This window comes from Otolemur garnettii, unplaced genomic scaffold (assembly GCF_000181295.1).
Source record: "Otolemur garnettii isolate 467f Iridium unplaced genomic scaffold, OtoGar3 scaffold00001, whole genome shotgun sequence".
Classification (NCBI taxonomy): domain Eukaryota; kingdom Metazoa; phylum Chordata; class Mammalia; order Primates; family Galagidae; genus Otolemur; species Otolemur garnettii.
In genome coordinates this window covers 52,607,593-52,625,966 of record NW_003852396.1, presented here as the reverse complement: position 1 = coordinate 52,625,966, position 18,374 = coordinate 52,607,593, and the positions used below count along the sequence as shown (strand labels likewise).

At 33.7% G+C, this 18,374-nt stretch overlaps 1 protein-coding gene across 1 annotated transcript in view; it reads right to left on the bottom strand.

Moving 5' to 3' along the window:
• LUZP2 (leucine zipper protein 2) overlaps positions 1 to 18,374 on the bottom strand; it is a 453,962-nt gene that overhangs the window by 217,422 nt on the left and 218,166 nt on the right. Inside the window, exon 5 of the mRNA XM_012801823.2 lies at positions 16,738 to 16,800. Coding sequence (XP_012657277.1) covers positions 16,738 to 16,800 — 63 coding nt within the window. The remainder of the gene's footprint in view (positions 1 to 16,737; positions 16,801 to 18,374) is intronic.

Below are 18,374 nucleotides of genomic sequence, written 5' to 3'. Positions count from 1 at the left end.
TCCCTTCTATATCACCACTGAGTGGCTATTGCTCTGTTTTGCTGGGGAACTCGTTCTTTGACTAGACTCAAATTGGACTTCATGGCTACAGAGTAAAACACTGCAACTGAACGTGTAAAAAAGGAAACAGATTAGAAATTCTGCTGCTAGAAATTCATTACTGCTAGACAAATAATTCCACTTGCTTTTTAAAGAACACTGCTAAGTAATTTAACTTTTTGACAAAATCAATGAGTGACTTCCAAAGAATGAAAGTAAAAGGAATCTTCTAAGAGGTCCAGCAGCACCAGATCTACTGCTGACAGCAGACCCTTAGAATTTATCATTGTCACTATTTTGTTTTTAAAGAAAATCTCCAAGAGTCTTCAGGTACAATAAATTTCGTTAGATGTTTTCAAAATTAAAGATGATAAAAATTCATAAGACTTCTAACTGTATGAGCTAAATAAAAAGAAAAAATAGTAGAATTAAATCAAGAGAGATTATAGGGATACCCATTTAAGGGATTAAACTGTTTTAAAGTTTTTGCCTCTGACATTGAAAAAAGAAAGTTCTGTATCTATACATACAGTTCTGCTCTGTTCTGTTAATTCACATTTACTATTCATAAAGTGATTCAGCAATTGTCTTCAGTTCTATGATGAGGGTGTATAGCGGTATATTTAATAAAATAAGACAGGAAATCTCCAGCAGCTACACAAATGACACTACTTTCAATAAAAACCTCAAGTAGTTTATAAAGTCTCCTTCCCACCAAAATGTTTTTTTTCTCCCATTTTCTAGAATGTTGATCCTAAAGAGAGAAAATGAATAATAATAACAACAACAATGAAGAAAAATAAACTTGTAGAACTCGAGTTAGGCACTCATGTGCTTACTTATTAAAACATTTCTCTGTATTACACAGAACATTAAAAACTGGGGATGAATAGAGAATAGGTACTTTCTCTCCCAATGAATAGAGAATTCATTGCCATGTGCAGACCTTGACATACAAAAAGTAGCACACTGCTGGAACTCACAGGAATGCACTAATCTAGCAGACAAGGAGTTTACAAGGCCCTATGGGGAAACATCAAACTCCTCCACAAAAGTTGGAAGACGTAGATTAATTTACTTGAGCTACATACCTCATTGCTGAATTTGGTCACCTCCAAAACTGCCTTAAAGGATGAACTAGGCACTGGCACTGATGCATCGCTTCCCAAGTGGAATACTTCACAGGTGACCACAGTGATGTTCACCAATGGGGTATGTAGCACTAATTCTAGGATGAGTCCATGAACTTAATTGTCTGACCTCATACATAAAGGTAGTAAAAGCTCTCAAATGAGGTATGGAACAGATCTTATAGGAAAAGAACAATTTTTTATATAAAATGTTTCCAAACTAAACAAAAACTTCAGTCAGTCATGCTGAATAAAAGTTGACATCAGTTACCTGTTAGTACATCAGTCTCTAAGTTATCAGTCAGTTCATCAACTGGTATAAAAGAATTAACTATCTGTAGCAACTATAATGTTCTCTGATTTTTATAGCCATGAACTCAAAGTTTTGCTCGTATTTCTTGGTCATGACATAGACATGTATCTCTGAAAAATGTTCCAAGAGGCTAGTAAGTACAGTTCTTAGACAGGTAGGCCTAAATTTCCAGCTAAAACTCCTGTTATATTGCTAGTGGAAGACTGGGAAAAGAAAATTAGTGGGTATGTGGTTGTTTCCATAACACTACCTTACTTTAAGTCAACTGGATATCAGAAGAGACAGTGGACAGAGGACAATAGACAAATGGCCCACATACATTAAAAGTACGATGAATAATCCACGTCTTCAGAAACCCAAAAGATGTATCTATGTGTGAACCTCTGAAATATCTACAAGTTTGAGATATACAGTTCAGACAATAAAGCTCTAAACCAACTAATTTCAGTCGCAAAATATTTAAGTATTACTGAAAAAAAAGTTGTTTTTTTTTTTCCTTCTTTAAAATTGTAAAAGAGGCTCAGCGCCCATAGTTCAGTAGTTAGGGTGCCAGCCATAAACACTGAGGCAGGTGGGTTTGAACCTGGCCTGGGGCAGCTAAAACAACAATGACAACTGCAACCAAAAAAACTAGCCAGGCGTTGTGGCAAACACCTGTAGTCCCAGCTACTTGGGAGGCTGAGGCAAGAGAATTACGTAAGTCTGCGAGTTTGAGGTTGCTGTGACGCCATAGCACCCTAAAAGGGTGACATAATGAGACTCAGTCTCAAATTAAACAAACAAACAAAGCCAAAATGGTAAAATACTCAGACTGCATTTCAGGGCAGTCATTTTGACATGAAACCGTATTACTCATCTTTGGAAGATGGGGGAAACTTAACTGGAAAAAAGAAGCAAATAATAATGGAGTTTTTAAAAGTCTTTTAACTTAAAAATCAAAATAGGTTTATTTTTTAACTTATAAGTAACAAATACATTTACTAAATAAGCTCAAATTGTGAAAAAAGTTATAAAATTGTGTTAGTCTCCATCAAAATAAATGGCAGTATAATTCCATAGCCGCAGTTTTCCACAGTGTCAGCAGAGGTATAATAATCTTTTCTAGAAGAGAAAAACGCATGGAATTATAATATTCCACATGACGGAGAGTGTTTTATGAGGAATACAAAAGAAGTTTTATTTTCTTGCAGCTGGAGCAAGAATAGTGAACTTAGACAATGGACACCTGCATGTCATATTTAGAAAGATTAAAGGCGACAGTCATTTATGTGTCACATTTATTTCAAAGTTTATGGTCATGGGGTGGTGGGACACCTGGCAGAGTTTGAAAAGTCCCTGAAAAGGAGAGGGGAAATTAAATGCTTTGTTCCTTCTCCTCTCTCTCCTCTCTCTTTGAAATTAAGCAACCTGCAGGAACTAAGATTTCATTTTCTCAGGCCTTCCTCCTATTTTGCTCCCATTTCAACTGTGTTTTGCGTGATGACTGGATTGTGCAGACGTAATGAAAACATGTAAGGTGCAGTTACACAGGTAAGAACTTAGCCACAGGAGAGGTGGTGGCAGAGGCTGTTTCTCATTCCCTTTCGATGCTATCTTTTATTGTGAATGTACAGAAAGCCAGCAATAAAATAGCCAGAAACGCTTACTGAGTATGTACTACATGATAGGCACTGGGTTCCTCCATGGTACTGATGGTGGTGGTAGAGAAGGAGAAATAGGGGGAGGAGGAGGAGGGGCTAGAAAAGGAAGTGAAGAGATATTGATGCCAGGCAGTTGTACAACGGGGACCAGGAGCAGATGTGCTTCAGGGCAGTGTCCCCAAATCCGGATCTTGTTTTGCAACATTTCAGTTGCTTATTTTCTATTATTATAAAGTTATTTAAGTTGTTGGTATACTATAATAGGCCCCTTGGCTGCTTTGCTATCCAGCATTTGGACCTACCAGCAACCCCAAATTTTGTATTTGGGAAATTAGCTCTTGCTCATAGTACAGAATTTGAGCAGACCATTTAATCAGTTGCCGCGTTCTTCTGTGGCTAATAAAAATACATGAGACATAGGGGTACAAGTGAATCTTTCTAAGAGTAGAATGTGAACGTTTTAAAACAATAACTGAGAAAATGACATGAAGGCTGTGTTGACCAGTTTGCTGGAAGTATGTCGGATTGCATGTGCAAACCCCACACTGTACCCCAGAAGTGCATTAATGTACATAGTTACCATTCAATTAAAAAAAAAAAAAGAAAAAAGAAAAAATACCTTACCCTCTCAATATGCTCATGTTAAACTGAAAAGAAAAATACATGAGACAAAAACAGACTGTGCTGTATCCCCTCCACAGCAGCTTTCAGACCCACTTTTGGCGCCACAGAGGCTGCTGCTGAAGATTTCTTTGCCTTTTTAAAGTCACTCACATTGCAGGTCATTTCTGTATGACCTTTTCAACTGTCAATAGAAAATCTTTTACATAGACTTGAGAAATTCTGATCGTCAGCCCTTACTAATTCTGAATCTCTAAAGAGCATTTGGAAATTTCCAAATTAAGAAAGCTCTACAAATGATTGCTAGTAGCTAGCTAGCACCTGCCGGTGACAGCAAGTGACAACCACTTACTCAGAGACTTGCTGTCCTAAGTATGATACACCCACTGGCATCACTTGGGAACTTGTTAGATGCTCAAGTCCCATCCTTAATAAGAACATTCATTTTTCCAAGATCCCCAGTTGCTTCTCATGCATATTAAAGGTTTAAAATCATGGGGGTAGACACTACATTTTTTTGAAATGTATTAAATAAGAAAGATATTTAAATCAATATGAAAACTAAATTTAAATCATGTATAACACATGGTTGTAAAAACAGAAGAATGCTTAACGTATATCAAAAATCCCTTTCCATATAATAGAAGCTCATTTGTAATTTCTCAAAATCAATTTTAGATTGCTAATATGTACCATGTGTTAAGAGATTTATTTTTTAGAGAAAACACAAAATGGTAATGTAAATGGATGTTTCCCTGTGCATGTGGTTAAAAAACCCACAGAACACAGGTCTCAAAGGCTGATAGAGAAAATTGCTACATTTAGTGTTGCTTTCTGCAACATTCAGAGGTCATGTAAAGAAGGATCCAGTATTGTTTTGAACCAGGTAGGGTAGCTACAGTGGTAAATAGCAGTAAATAGCGCACATTTTCAAGCATCTAAATTTCTTTGAGGTTGAAAGACATCTATGCTATATTAACATGAACAGACTATTTATAGAAAAGGGAAGGGAAAAGGAGAAAGGGTAAAAAGGGAGATGTTTCAGTTGATAATTGAAATTACATTTAAAAGATATAGAAATTTTTCAAAATACAAGTAGGCATGATGCAGAAGTAGTGTGGCAATAAAACAGATGGGTGTTTACAATCTTACGTGAATTGTATCACATAGGCAAAGGGAATGCTTGCCAGAGTTTCAGTTCACTCTCAGAATGAATATCAGGAAATGGAATCTGTGGTCCCATGGCACATTTACATAATTATTACTAGTGATAACCTGGATTACTTGTACCATCTCGTCCCAATCTGTGGTAGTTTCCTGTGGCTACTGTAAAGTGTCACTACAAATTGGGTGACTTCAAAGAACCACAATTCATTCTTTAATAGTTCAGAAAGCCAAAATTGAAAAGTCACCAACCTGGGCTCATGAAGGAAGCAGGGTTGTGCTCTCTCTAGAATCCTTAGGGAAGAATCTGATCTTTGCTTGCTTCAGTTTCCCATGGATGTCGGCTTTCCTTGGCGTGTGGCTGCATCCTTCTCATTTTGGAGATAAGCATTTTAAAATGCCTCTCTGTGTGTCTTCGCATCATCTCCTCCTCTGTGTGTGTGTGTCAAATCTCTCTCTGCCTTTCTCTCATAAGGACACTTGTGATTGCATGTAGAGTCTACTGAGATAATCCAGGATAAACTCACCATCTCAACATCCTAGTTTATCACACACATGTTTTTTCTTATAAGGTAACATGTGCAGGGATTAGGACATGATATCTTTGGGCCATTTGTTCAGCCTACTACATATATTTTCCATGTAAGAGATGATTAAAGATTATACTATAAATAAAGTAACTTATAGTTTGTTAAAGTCATATATTAACATTTCACACTAATTAGGAAAGAAAACAAAGAGTACACCACAGTTGCTCTCACAGACTGTACCTCAGAGGACACAACTGTGGGGACCAGTGTTGATGTTTTTTTTTAAAGTTAACATTAAGTAGCACAAATATGAAGCTTCAGAGATACAATTTAGGTAGATAGATAAATTGATGGGTCTTTATTTAAAAAAAAAAAAAAAACTCTGTCAGAATTTTTACTGCCTAAGACATCTACAATATCCTTGTAAGCACTGGCATTTTAATATTACTGAAGGAAAGAAGAGTTTATAATTGCCTAAGTAATTGTTTTGAAATCTTTCCAACACTCTCTGAATTTGTGCACACACTAGAAATAAACCATAAAATAATGTTTTCATAATATTGACTTTCTTAAAGCCATCATTGCACTTCCATTAATATAGGTTAAATAATAAACGTATTTCAAAGTAGTTTCAGTTGACAATCTGATAACTACTCATGGTACACTCTTTATCAACCAAGTCCATGGAGATGAACATTTATCAGATGACTAAAGCTTCTCTTGTGTTATTTTGATGGAGCATCTGTGTGTAGCAAGGAAATATAAAAAGTAAAGAGGAAAGAACCATAATATGTTTGGGATAATGCAGAATTTTAGACAAGAGAACATTGCTAACAAAGATATGGTGATGAGAATACATTTTGCATAACTTGAGACCAGATGTAATTAAAATATTACTTATATCCCAAGATCTGGATGATGTTAAGGAAATAATTGAGGATAGGGGTAATAGAAGTGTTTGATAGCTTTCTGGATATATTTCACTTTATCAGTTCAATGTCTAAACACACTTCTATAATGGGCTCTTCTTTCTTGTGGCAAGTCTGTCTGTGTTTTGAGTAGGGATAAACTCATCCAAGATAAGAACAATAATATTTCAGAGACTTTGCCAATCAATTGCCATTTTCTTGGCTGCGATGATTGGCTTAGGTATGTGATCTATTCAGTATTTTTCCTAGGATTCTGGCTGTATACATCAGATTGGCTTCCCAGTGTTTTCTTATATCAGATACTTTTGGCTCTTGAGGGCTACAGACATAGTCTTTGCAAGTAAGATGCCCTGAAAATGGATTCAGCTATAGTATCCCAGCAAAGTCATCTCTTATTCACATTGATCAATAAATCACAATCTTTTTACCTACAATGGACCTTTTGAAGTACCAACATTTTTTCAAGTTTGCTTTTTTGGTTGTAGGAAGAGAGCCTTAAATTCTAATTCTTTCATACTTTTCAAAAGCCAGCCTTAGATAAAACCTTCAGTGATTACTACACCAGATAAGGTTATTGTGCTTGTCATTCCCCTTGCAACATTTCATAGAAAAATGCTTATTTTAATGTGTTTTGTATTACATTTTATTCAATTTTCATATTATTGTATCATATATGACAAGTATGTCACCTATTATTTAACATTAAATATTTTTTTCATATTAGGATCGAGGATTATTTTATATTATTGAAATTTCATAATACTCATATCCCTCTGGAATCTTACAGAATACTGAGACAATATTGAAAATTACGTGATGGGTTCATTCTAGGAATGAACATATGAATAAAACAATTATATACAAGGTCAAAGTACTAAGTTTGCAAACTCATCTGAGAAAAAAATGCTAGATACTTCATTCCAGAATTTCACCATGGTCACCTTTGAAGTACAACTCCTTTGGCTATCTGGTGACCTCAGTCAAGGTCAGCAATGAACTGTGTATCTAAATAAGCAATAGTAGAATAGCTCCATAGACTGACTTACAAAAAGATTTGTTCTTCACCTATTTATAAACAATAGCTGAGCTATTTCCATGGGATATGCAAATTGCCACTGATGATGGAATGGTTTAAATAGTATCATTCCAAAGTTCATGTCCATCTGGAATCTCAGAAAGGCAGTTCATTTGGAAATGGAGCATTTTCACATGTAATTAAGTTAAAAAAAAAATCAGACTTGATTAGAGTGTATCCTAAATCCAGTAATTTGTGCCTTTATAAGAAGAGGACAGGGCACACACGACGCAGAGAAGCACAAAGAAGAGGTCAGGGGAAGATGAAGGCAGAGATTGGAGCAATGCAACCACAGCCATAGAATGGGAGAGATTGCCTGGAGACATCAGAGGAGAGGAAGAGGCAAGGAAGGATGAGGATTCCATACAAACTTTACAGAGACCACGACCCTACTGACACTTTGGTTTCAGACTTGTAGCCTCTACAACTGCGAGAGAGCAAATTTCTGTTGTTTGAAGTCATTCAGTTTTTGGTACATTTTAACAGTAACCCTCAGCCCACGTTAAGATGGGCCATAATAAGCTTTAGTACTGCACGCATAATTAACAAGAATAATTAGTTGACAAAAATTTCACAGAAATAATCTTTTAAGTCATGCAATCAGCAGGAATAAAGTGAAGAAAAGTTTTAAAGAATGTTTCAAAATCCTCTTTGGCGTGCCCTGGATTCAGTGTGTATTTGACTCAAACTCTCACACCTATTCAACCGCCAGCAGGCACGAGAGTTTCAGAAATGTTGACCCTGAAGCACTCTATCACATTGTGAAGTGTTCCATCATCTCCACTTCAGTGTGTTTATTGAGGCCAGAAGATGGAATAATTTATTTTAGGAAGATTTACAGCCATAGGAACTGAACCAAAATAGGTTATCTTCTTACAATTTACTGGAGATTTTTCTAAATCACTAGTTACTGACCTTCATTATTTTTTGCTTCAGTCAAGGACTTTTACCATCTAGACCCGCTTCCTTGAAAAATATACATATGCACATATACTTTTTATCTATTACCTCTTCATTTCAGGATGGCCAGACATTCCCTCATAACAACCTTTATATTAATATATTGTATGGTCTATGTATCCCTATTAGAGAAAATAGCAAATTAGTACGTCAGCTTTAATATCCAAATTTGGAGTTAGTATTCAATGTTTCTTTCATTAATTTAACATTGGTGCTAAGAACAGACTTAAATGAGATATTTATTCTCAGTATACACAAAGTCCTGACTCGTGTGGTTTTCTGTTAAAAAAAAAAATACATTGCTATGTTTTATGGGTGGTAGGCTAACATCAAGGAGTTTGCATCACATTGGAAAAAATTCTTAAAAGTACAAGCAGAATATAGTATTTTCCAGCATTTATCCCAAATATCACAGTGAATGAACTCTTTGCAGTCTTACACTAAGAATTTAGTGTTTCTACCTCTTAGATGTAGATCTTGAAGTGAATAGACAAATTTTAAGAAAGCACATTATTATCTGATATAGACTTTCCATTCAACTTTTGTTTTAATGTAGAGGCAAAGGCTTAACAGAATCTTTATTTACAGCTTAGTCAGATATCTTGGTGCAATGAAAAACACAGGAATTTTAAAGGCACTGAACAACCACTTTAAGTACTGAAGGGGTGCCTGTCTGTATATTTTCAATCTTTAGCTTATGGCCTTGTATTGATAAACATATGTAATATTTAGCTCCCACATATGGTTAAGAACATGCAAGATTTCTTTTTTTTTTTGAAATCTTGTTTTTTTTTTTTGTATTAAGTCATTTGTACATAGATCATAAATACATTTATGCCATTATGGGATTCAATGTGTTGATTATTTGTACAAATTGGAGTGCTTACATCCTACTAATCAACATAGTCTTCCCCTCATTTACTCAATTACAGCATTAAGACATTTGTATTCTACACCTGATAGATCCAACTTGTACTTGCGATGTGCTCCATTGGTGTGGTCCTCCTACTAACCCTCCCTCTATTGATCCAACCCAGTTCCCTTCCCCTCTCCCTCCTTTTCCCTCCTTCATCCTAAGCTATAGCTGTGTTTAATTTTTCATACGCAAGTGTGAGTGATTATAAATTGGTTTCACAGTAGTATTGAGTACACTGGATATTTTTTTTCCATTCCTGAGATACTTTACTAAGAAGAATATTTTCCAGCTCCATCCATGTAAACACAAAAGAGGTAACGTCTTCATTTTTTTTAATGCTGCATAGTACTCCATGATATACATATACCACAATTTATTAATCCATTCATGGGTTGATGGGCACTTGGGCTTCTTCCATGACTTGGCAATTATGAATTGAGCTGCAATGAAGATCTGGTGCAAATATCTTAATTGCCAATTTATTTATGGTACTTTGCATATACACCTAGGAGAGGAATTGTAGGATCAAATGGGAGGTCTACATTTAGATCCCCGAGTATTCCAAACTTCCTTCCAAAAGGAATGTACGAGCTTGGATTCCCACCAGCAGTGCAGAAGTGCTCCCTTTTCTCCACATTCATGCCAACATCTGTAGATTTGGGATTTTGTGATGTGGGCTACTCTTACTGGAGTTAGATGGTATCTCAGAGTAGTTTTGATTTGTGTTTCTCTGATGAAGGCATGCAAGATTTCTTGAAGAGGCTTTCAATTGATTGCTTCAAAGCTCAACATATTGAGAAACACCAAATGATCTCTTGAAACTGACATCATTTCACCATCTATTTGGTGGTGGTACCATTGATTTGGTACCAATAAATAGACACCATGCAGAGTACATTTGATATTATTGTTCCGTGAGAGAGAATATATAGAAAAAACAAAGGGCTAAGAACTGAAACTTAGAAAGGACCTAACTCACAAAGGAGCTTTTGAAAGTTAAAACAATCCAACACAGAAGTTAAAAGTGATGCCCTAGACAAAATACAGATAGACACAGAGATAGATGAAATAAAAGTGCTTGAGATGCTCTGAATTACAACTTATTCTTTACACTTTCTAGCCCCATTCCCCATTCTTTTTATTTCAAAAAAGCCTCATTATTTCTTTCCTCTTTCCTCCATACTTTGCTTTCAATATTGTTTGACGTCATTTCCCAGATAGGATTTTAACTTCTGAATGCCCCCACATTCCTTGAGTCACAGGCTGTTATATAGCCACTTCCAGATATGCCTGCCTAGATGAAAAAAGCAAAATATTTTCTGCCCTATACAGCATGTGCTTAAAATATATAGATGTCTGAATACTTTTTCTTCCTCCAAGGGACATCTTAAACCTTAAAAATAAAATGTATCATTCATTGGACCTCATCTGATATAATGTTTTGTTTATAAACAAAAATAAACAGAAATACATTAATTATTTTATGTAATCTAAAATAAATAAGAATATAAAATAAATAAGAAAACCATTAGGTGTGTTCATATTTATGTTTATCTCCTTTAAAAATTGTAGAATAATTACAAGAAATTGACCAACCTCTTTTCCTTCAAAATAAAAGAACTGGGGAGTGTGTGGGTGGCAGAAAAATTGGATTGATAAACATTTAAGATATTTTAATTCCCATATAGAAAATTGTTAATTATTCTTTAACAACTTTACAAAAATCCACATTATCACCTCAAAAAAATAATCACCTAGGGAATTTTAAACTTCTTCTAGCAATGTGTTTATACCTGTATCATCTCCATCAATTCTTTCTACTTTATTTTTTGAATTCAACTTTTATTTTAACTTTATTATGTCGAAACTAAAATATTCCAAGTAATGTGTATATAATTTCACTGGTGAGAATATAGGTGAACTATTTTGTTCACTAACTAAACCCTAATGCCTACACATAGATCATTCCCTAAATGACAAAACTAAAAATTTAAAGTATTAATATAAAGAAGTAAAGTTAAAAATATTCAATTGGTAAGATATTATGACCATTATGATGTAAAGAAGTCCAAAGCATTTTGGTTATAAATTTTCATCTAATGTATTTTCAACATTAGAAAAGTTGATATTAGTAAATCTAATAAAAAATTCACCATTAGCAAATCTAACTTTTGTAGAGTTGTATTTCTCTTGGAATTATCCTAGCTACATAGTTATCAAATTATGATTTTACTATAAAAGTATCCCCCTGAATCAAACCCCTTCCCTAGTGCTCACATTTACCTGTTATGAATATTTTATAATTTTATTCTGAAGAAGTGTCTTTTTAGTGAATTCTTTTCTTTTTTTCTTTCTATTTCTATCATTTTATTTCATTTCAAATTAATATGGGGGTAGAACTGTTTAGGTTACTTTGTTCGAACTTCCATGGTAAAGTTCAAGTTGTAGCAGAGCCCTTCACCCCAGGGGCGTGCTGAACACTCTCACATTGTGGACAGTAAGTGAGATCCTGGCAATCACCCTTCCCGGTGCCCCCTCGGCCCTACAGCCTCTCCCCTCCCCTCTACTAGACCATATTGTGTTTTATAGTCCGTGTGGGCATGTAATGTAATTGTTTGAATATGGAGTGTACATAAAATACATACGCAATTTAAAATTTACTTTATGGACATCCTGCACTGGTTTCATATTAGTGTTTAGTGCATTGGAGATTTTATAAATATAAAATATATATAAATACATATATATAAATGTGTATATATATGTGTGTGTTTACATGTGTTTATATATGTATATATACATATGTATGAAAAAATATATATAACGTATATATAATGTATATGTGTATATATATATATACACATATTTTTTTCCATTCTTGAGGTACTTTACTAAGAAGAACGTGTTTCAGCTCCATCTAAGTAAAAATAAAGGATGAAAGGTCTCCATCTTTTCTAATGGTTGAACAGTACCCCATGATATATATTTGCCACAGGTTGTTTGTTAATCCATTTATGGGGTGATGAGCATTTGGGTAGCTTCCATGACTTGGAAATTATAAACTGAGCTGTAATAAACATTCTGGTGCAAATTTCATTGTGGTAAAATAATTTTGGCTCTTCTGGACAGATAGCTAGTAATGGGATTGTGGTTTCAAATGGAAGGTACAATTTTAGTTCTTTAGTTCTCCATATTTCTTTCCATAACAGTTGTATTAGTTTGCAGACCTATCAGCAGTGTAGAAATGTTCCCTTCTTACCACATCCATGTCAGCCTTTGCAGATTTGGGACTTTGTGATGTGGACTAATCTTACTGAAGTTAGATGATATCTCTAAGTGGTTTGGATTTGCTTTTCTCTGAAGATTAAATATGCAGAGTATTTTTCATGTGTTTGTTGGACATTCATCTGTCATCTTCAGAGAAGTTTCTGTTCAGATCTCTTGCCCAGTTAGAATGGCATTGTTTGCTTTTTTCCCACTGATTAATTTGAGTTCTGTGTAGATTCTAATTATCATCAAGACTTTGTCAGATCCTAACATGCAAACATTTTCTCTCATTCTGAAGACTGTCTGTTAGCTCTGTGTGTGGTTCCCTTGGCTGTGCAAAATCTTTTTAGTTTGATCAAATCCCACTCATTTATTTATGTTTGGTGTTGCAGCAATTGTTAGGAGGGTCTTCCTCATAAAATCTTTTCCTAGGCCAATATTTTCAAGCATTTTCCCTACAATGTCTTCCAGAATTTTTATTGTTTCCTGCCTTAAACTTAAATCTTTTACCCAGTGAGAGTCAATCTTTGTCAGTGGTGAGAGGTAGGGGTCCAATTTCAGTCTTCTACATGTGGCTAACCAGTTCTCCCAGCACCATTTAGTAAACAGAGATTCTTTTCCCTAGTCTATGTTTTTGTTAAGTTTATCAAAGATCAAATGGTGATATATGGCTGGGTTCATCTCTAGATTCTCTATTCTATTCCATAGATTTGTGTCTCTACTTTTGTGTCAGTACCATGCCATTTTGATCACTCTGGACTTGCAGTATAACCTGAAGTCTGGTAACATGATGCCTCCTGGTTTGTTTGTATTTCTACAAATTGTGTTGCCTGTTCAGTTTTTTCTGGTTCTACATGAAATGAAGTACTATTTTTTCAAGTTCCTTAAAGTATGACATTAATGCTTTGATGGAGATTGCATTAAATCTGTAGATTGCTTTGGGTAGTATGGACATTTTTTAAATGTTGATTCTTCCCAGCCACAAACATGGTAAGTTCTTCCATTTGTTAACATCTGCTATTTCTTTTCTCAGGGTATCATAGTTTAATTTATAAAGATATTTCACATCCTTTGTTAAATATATACCCAGGCATTTTATCTTCTTTGGAACCACTGTAAAAGGGATAGAGTCTTTGACTTTATTGTTGGCTTGAGTGTTATTGCCATACATGAAGGCTACTGATTTGTGGGCATTGGTTTTGTATCCAGAGATGCCACTATAGTCCTTGATCAATTTTAAGAATTTAATAGATGAATTCCTGGAGTTTTCTAGGTATAAGATCATATCATCCGTAAAGAGCAAGAGTTTGACCTTCTCTGTCCCAATTCTAATACTCTGGATCTCCTTCTCTTGCCTGATTGCAATGGCTAGGACTTCTAGCACTATGTTGAATAGCAATGGTGACAGTAGATATCCTTGTCTAATTCCAGTTCTGAGGGGAAATGATTTCAGTTTTATTCCATTCAATACGATATTGCTGTGGGTTTTTTGTAGATAGCCTCTAACAGTTTAAGAAATGTCCTACTTAAGCCTGTTTTCTTGAGTGTTCTTATCAAGAAAGGACACTGGATATTGTCAAAAACCTTTTCTGCATTAATTGAAAGAATCATGTGGTCTTTGCTTTGATTTTATTTATGTGGTGAATTTATGGATTTACAAATGTTGAAAACCTGTGGGATATTGCAAAAGCAGTCCTAAGAGGCAAATTTCTGACATTAGATGCCTTTATCAAGAAAACAGAAAGAGAACAAGTTGACAAACTAATGGGCCATCTCAAGGAACTGGAAAATGAAGAACAATTCAACCCCAAACCCAGTAGAATAAAAGATACAACCAAAATTAGAGCAGAATCAAATGAATTTGAAAAGAAAACAAAACAAAACAGAAAATCAGCAAAATAAAAAGTTGGTTCTTTGCAAAGGTTAAAAAAATTGATAAGCCCTTGGCCAGACTAACCAGAAACAGAAAAATGAGATCTATACTAACTTTAATCAGAAAGGATAAAGGGGAAATAACAAAAGATACCACAGATATACAAAAGATTTTCAATGATTAATACAAAAAACTCTATGTCCAGAAATTTAAAATGTAGAGGAAATAGACTAATATCTTGAAGCATGCCATCTTCTTAAACCAGAAAGAATTAGGAAGTTTGAACATATCTATATCAAGCACTGAAATATCACCAACTACACAAAATCATCCAAAAAACAAAAGGCCTGGACCAGATGATTTCAGACCAGAATTCTACAAAACCTTGAAAGAGTAACTAGTACCTATATTGTATAATCTATTTTTAACATAGAGAAAGAAAGAATCTTTCCCAATAACCTCTATGAAGCAAATACCACCCTGATCCCAAAATCAGGAAAGAACACAACCAAAAAAAAAAAAAAGAAGAAGAAGAAGAAGAAAGAAAACTACAAACCAATATCATTAATGAATATTGACACAAAAATATTCAATAAAGTATTAGCAAATAGAATACAGTGACACATTAAAAAAGTTATACATCATGATAATGTGGGTTTTATCTCAGGAATGCAAGATTGGTTTAGTTGAATTTTTGATTTTTAAAAATTAGTTAACATTAATAATGAACTTATTCTACCTCTATAAAGATATAAATTAATCCATAATTCTATATATAACTGTGTTCCTATTGGTCTCTTTGTGTGTGGATATGTATTCATTTGTGTCTTGCGTGTGTGTGCCTGCACCTATGCAAATTTTAGTACTGATGTTAATGGAGCTTTAAATGTTGCCTTTGGTTTAAATGGTCAATGGGCTTTTTTTTTTTTTTTTGACTAGAGTGATATGGTCTTCTCACTGAGCTTTAAATCATCATCAATGAAGAAAAAAGTATTCAATATATCTAGTATTCTGATAATTTTGGTCTGTTGATATTTTGCCATTATAACCAGGAAATAAAGAATAGCATCAGAGAAAATGTTATCAAATTCTTGCATGACCATTTCATTAGAAGACTCAACAGAAACATATCATTAAAAAATAAAAAGACATTAGAATGAACAAAAAGCCACTTAGAATTGTTCAGGCTTCCTTTCTTCTATACTTTCTTCTCACATTTGGGAAATCATTTTAATGTCATAATCAGAATGGGGGGATGAAGAATAATGATGCCAAAGTATGTGTAAAGTTTATCCTTTAACTTTTACATTAAGATAGAAGTCATTTAGGAAAAATATAAGTCATCCATTGTCTTACATATAAAGGAAGGAAGGAAGGAAGGATCAGTAAAGGCTAAAGAGATGGACAGGAGATTCAATATCAGCCATAAACCATGGGATTGATCAAAGAAGACACATCTTATATATTTTTTACATGTGTTTATTTGATTTCTACTTTTTGCTTTCGCAAAGTTAAAAAGGTTTAAAATTTAATAACAATAAAAAGGTTTAAGTTAAGGACTAGAAACAAAAACCTCATAAAGAACAAACGAAGATAAATACATTCAGAAAAGAAATCAGACAATTGCTGCAACGAAATATTGAGCAATAATAATAATAATGTAGTCAGTCATGATTTAATTATCCTAATTAGCTAATTCCATTTAATAAAAGATAAATAAAAAGGTGAAAATACAAATGTAAGGGAAAAATTATAGAAAATAAAGTATTTATATAACAAAATAGAAAAAGAATCAAAAGAAAAAATGCAGTATATAGGGTTCTTAAATTTAAAAAAATATGCAAAGTGTTAGAGATTCTTTATCTTCAAGTCTATATTACACTGAGATTATCCTTATACACATTTTTCATTTCATATTGGCTCTTTCTAGCATGCAGCCAATTTCTAGCTAGTTTTTTTCTTCAGTGTCTGTGATGTCATTTGATAGACAAATAAATTTGTGAAAATACAAACTGATTTTTTTATTATTAGTTCAAGAAAAATATAATTAAAAAACAAATTAGGGAGTTTTGAAATTAGCAAGTAATATAAACGTAAAGATAACCCACTCTTTGAAATACTTAGAATACTTTGAAATACTTATAGCAATTTCTCTCCATTAGTTTATAATTGAAGGTTAAATTTGTATGTGATTAACTATTTAAGCTATGGAAAATGTATATATGTATTTGTATGTAATCTTTGATTTGCATAAACATTTGACTGAAATCCAAATCTTACCTCATTCTGGAGGTCTCGGATCATTTTGCTTTTCCTCTCCACTTCAGTCTTTAAAAAATTAATCTGAAAGTAAACAGAATATTATATAGGCAAGTTCCAAACTCATATCAATTGCATTCACATTTTTCCCTGTTTGAGGAATAATAAAATGATTATGATTATCCTTACATTAATAAATATTGATTTATTTATGGTGTTGATTCATTTAGCTAGGTGTTGTGGCAGGTGCCTATAGTCCCAGCTACTGGGAGGCTGAGGCAAGAGAATCACTTAAGCCCAAGAGTTTGAGGTTGCTGTGAGCTGTGATGCCACAGCACTCTACTGAGGGTGACAGCTTGAGACTCTGTCTCAAAAAAATAAAATAAATAAAATAAATATTAAAAAGGAATAAAGAATTAAAGTATTCATTAACTAAAACTTTCATCATTTAATTCACACACATGTTCACTGACTATGTAGAAATATCTTTTTCTCATATAACAAAAAATGGTGTTTTTTTTTAATTGAGAAAACATGTACATTATGACTGTGGTTAAATTCTCACCTGTGTAAATTCATTGTTTAAAAACGTAGTTCTTCAAAGATTTGACTTGTAAAGGGTAGAACATAGATATTTTGGCACAATAATCAAGTAAATGAGGTGAAAGCTATGTTGATTAGTTTAATGTAAGCATGTAAGATTGTATATAAAAAAAATCAGCACATTGTACCCCACATATGCATGAATGTAATCATGATCTATGTTTATTTGACTTAATAAAATTTTTTTTTTAAGAAGTGGTTCTTTTAACAAAATAGATCCAAGTGTTAAGTCTGGGTATCTCTATTCCTAACACTCTCCAGGTAATGTTGACCTGTGGTTAGGTTTGAGGGCAATATCATAGTGATATTCCTTAGATCAAACTTATGGAACAATATGACTACTCTATCAAGTAAACCATGATGTCTTCTCTTGAGTATGATATTGTCAAAATGGGTTCATCGGCCACTTATTCCAATTGCATTTTCATGAACATGGTTTTATTTGCTCTGGGTAGTTTGAAAAATAAAAGGCAACATAACAGAGCAATTAAGATTTTTATGGGGTCTTTATAGTCTTTGAGAGTTTACTGGTAACTAAAACTCATCACTAAAATTTGACTATGATTAAAAAATAACTATGGGAATGGATGAAACCCCTAATTTCTCCAATTTAATTTGCTAGTAGTCACATTTTTTTTTTACAAAGGCAAGTAAATACAGGTGAAATTAATGTTATAGATATATTTAATTCACCATATTCAAAATATCATTTAGATATATAATGGATTATAATTTATATCCTTTTAAAACAGTGGTTCTCAACCTTACTAATACTGCAGCCCTTTAATACAGTTCCTGTGGATCACGACTCACAGGTTGAGAACTGCTGTTTTAAAAAATAATGTGTCTTTAAAATCCAATGTATGTTGAATACATGTAGCACATCTCAAATTGTACTAGCCATCTTTCGAATACTCAATAGCAACATAGTGTTATAAGATCACTTGGCTGATTAAAGAAATTCATGATATGGTTTTCTTTAAAGACAAACTGAGTCATTTGGGTTGAAAATCAAATGTAGGAGAAATGATAGGGTTTGTGTATATATATATATA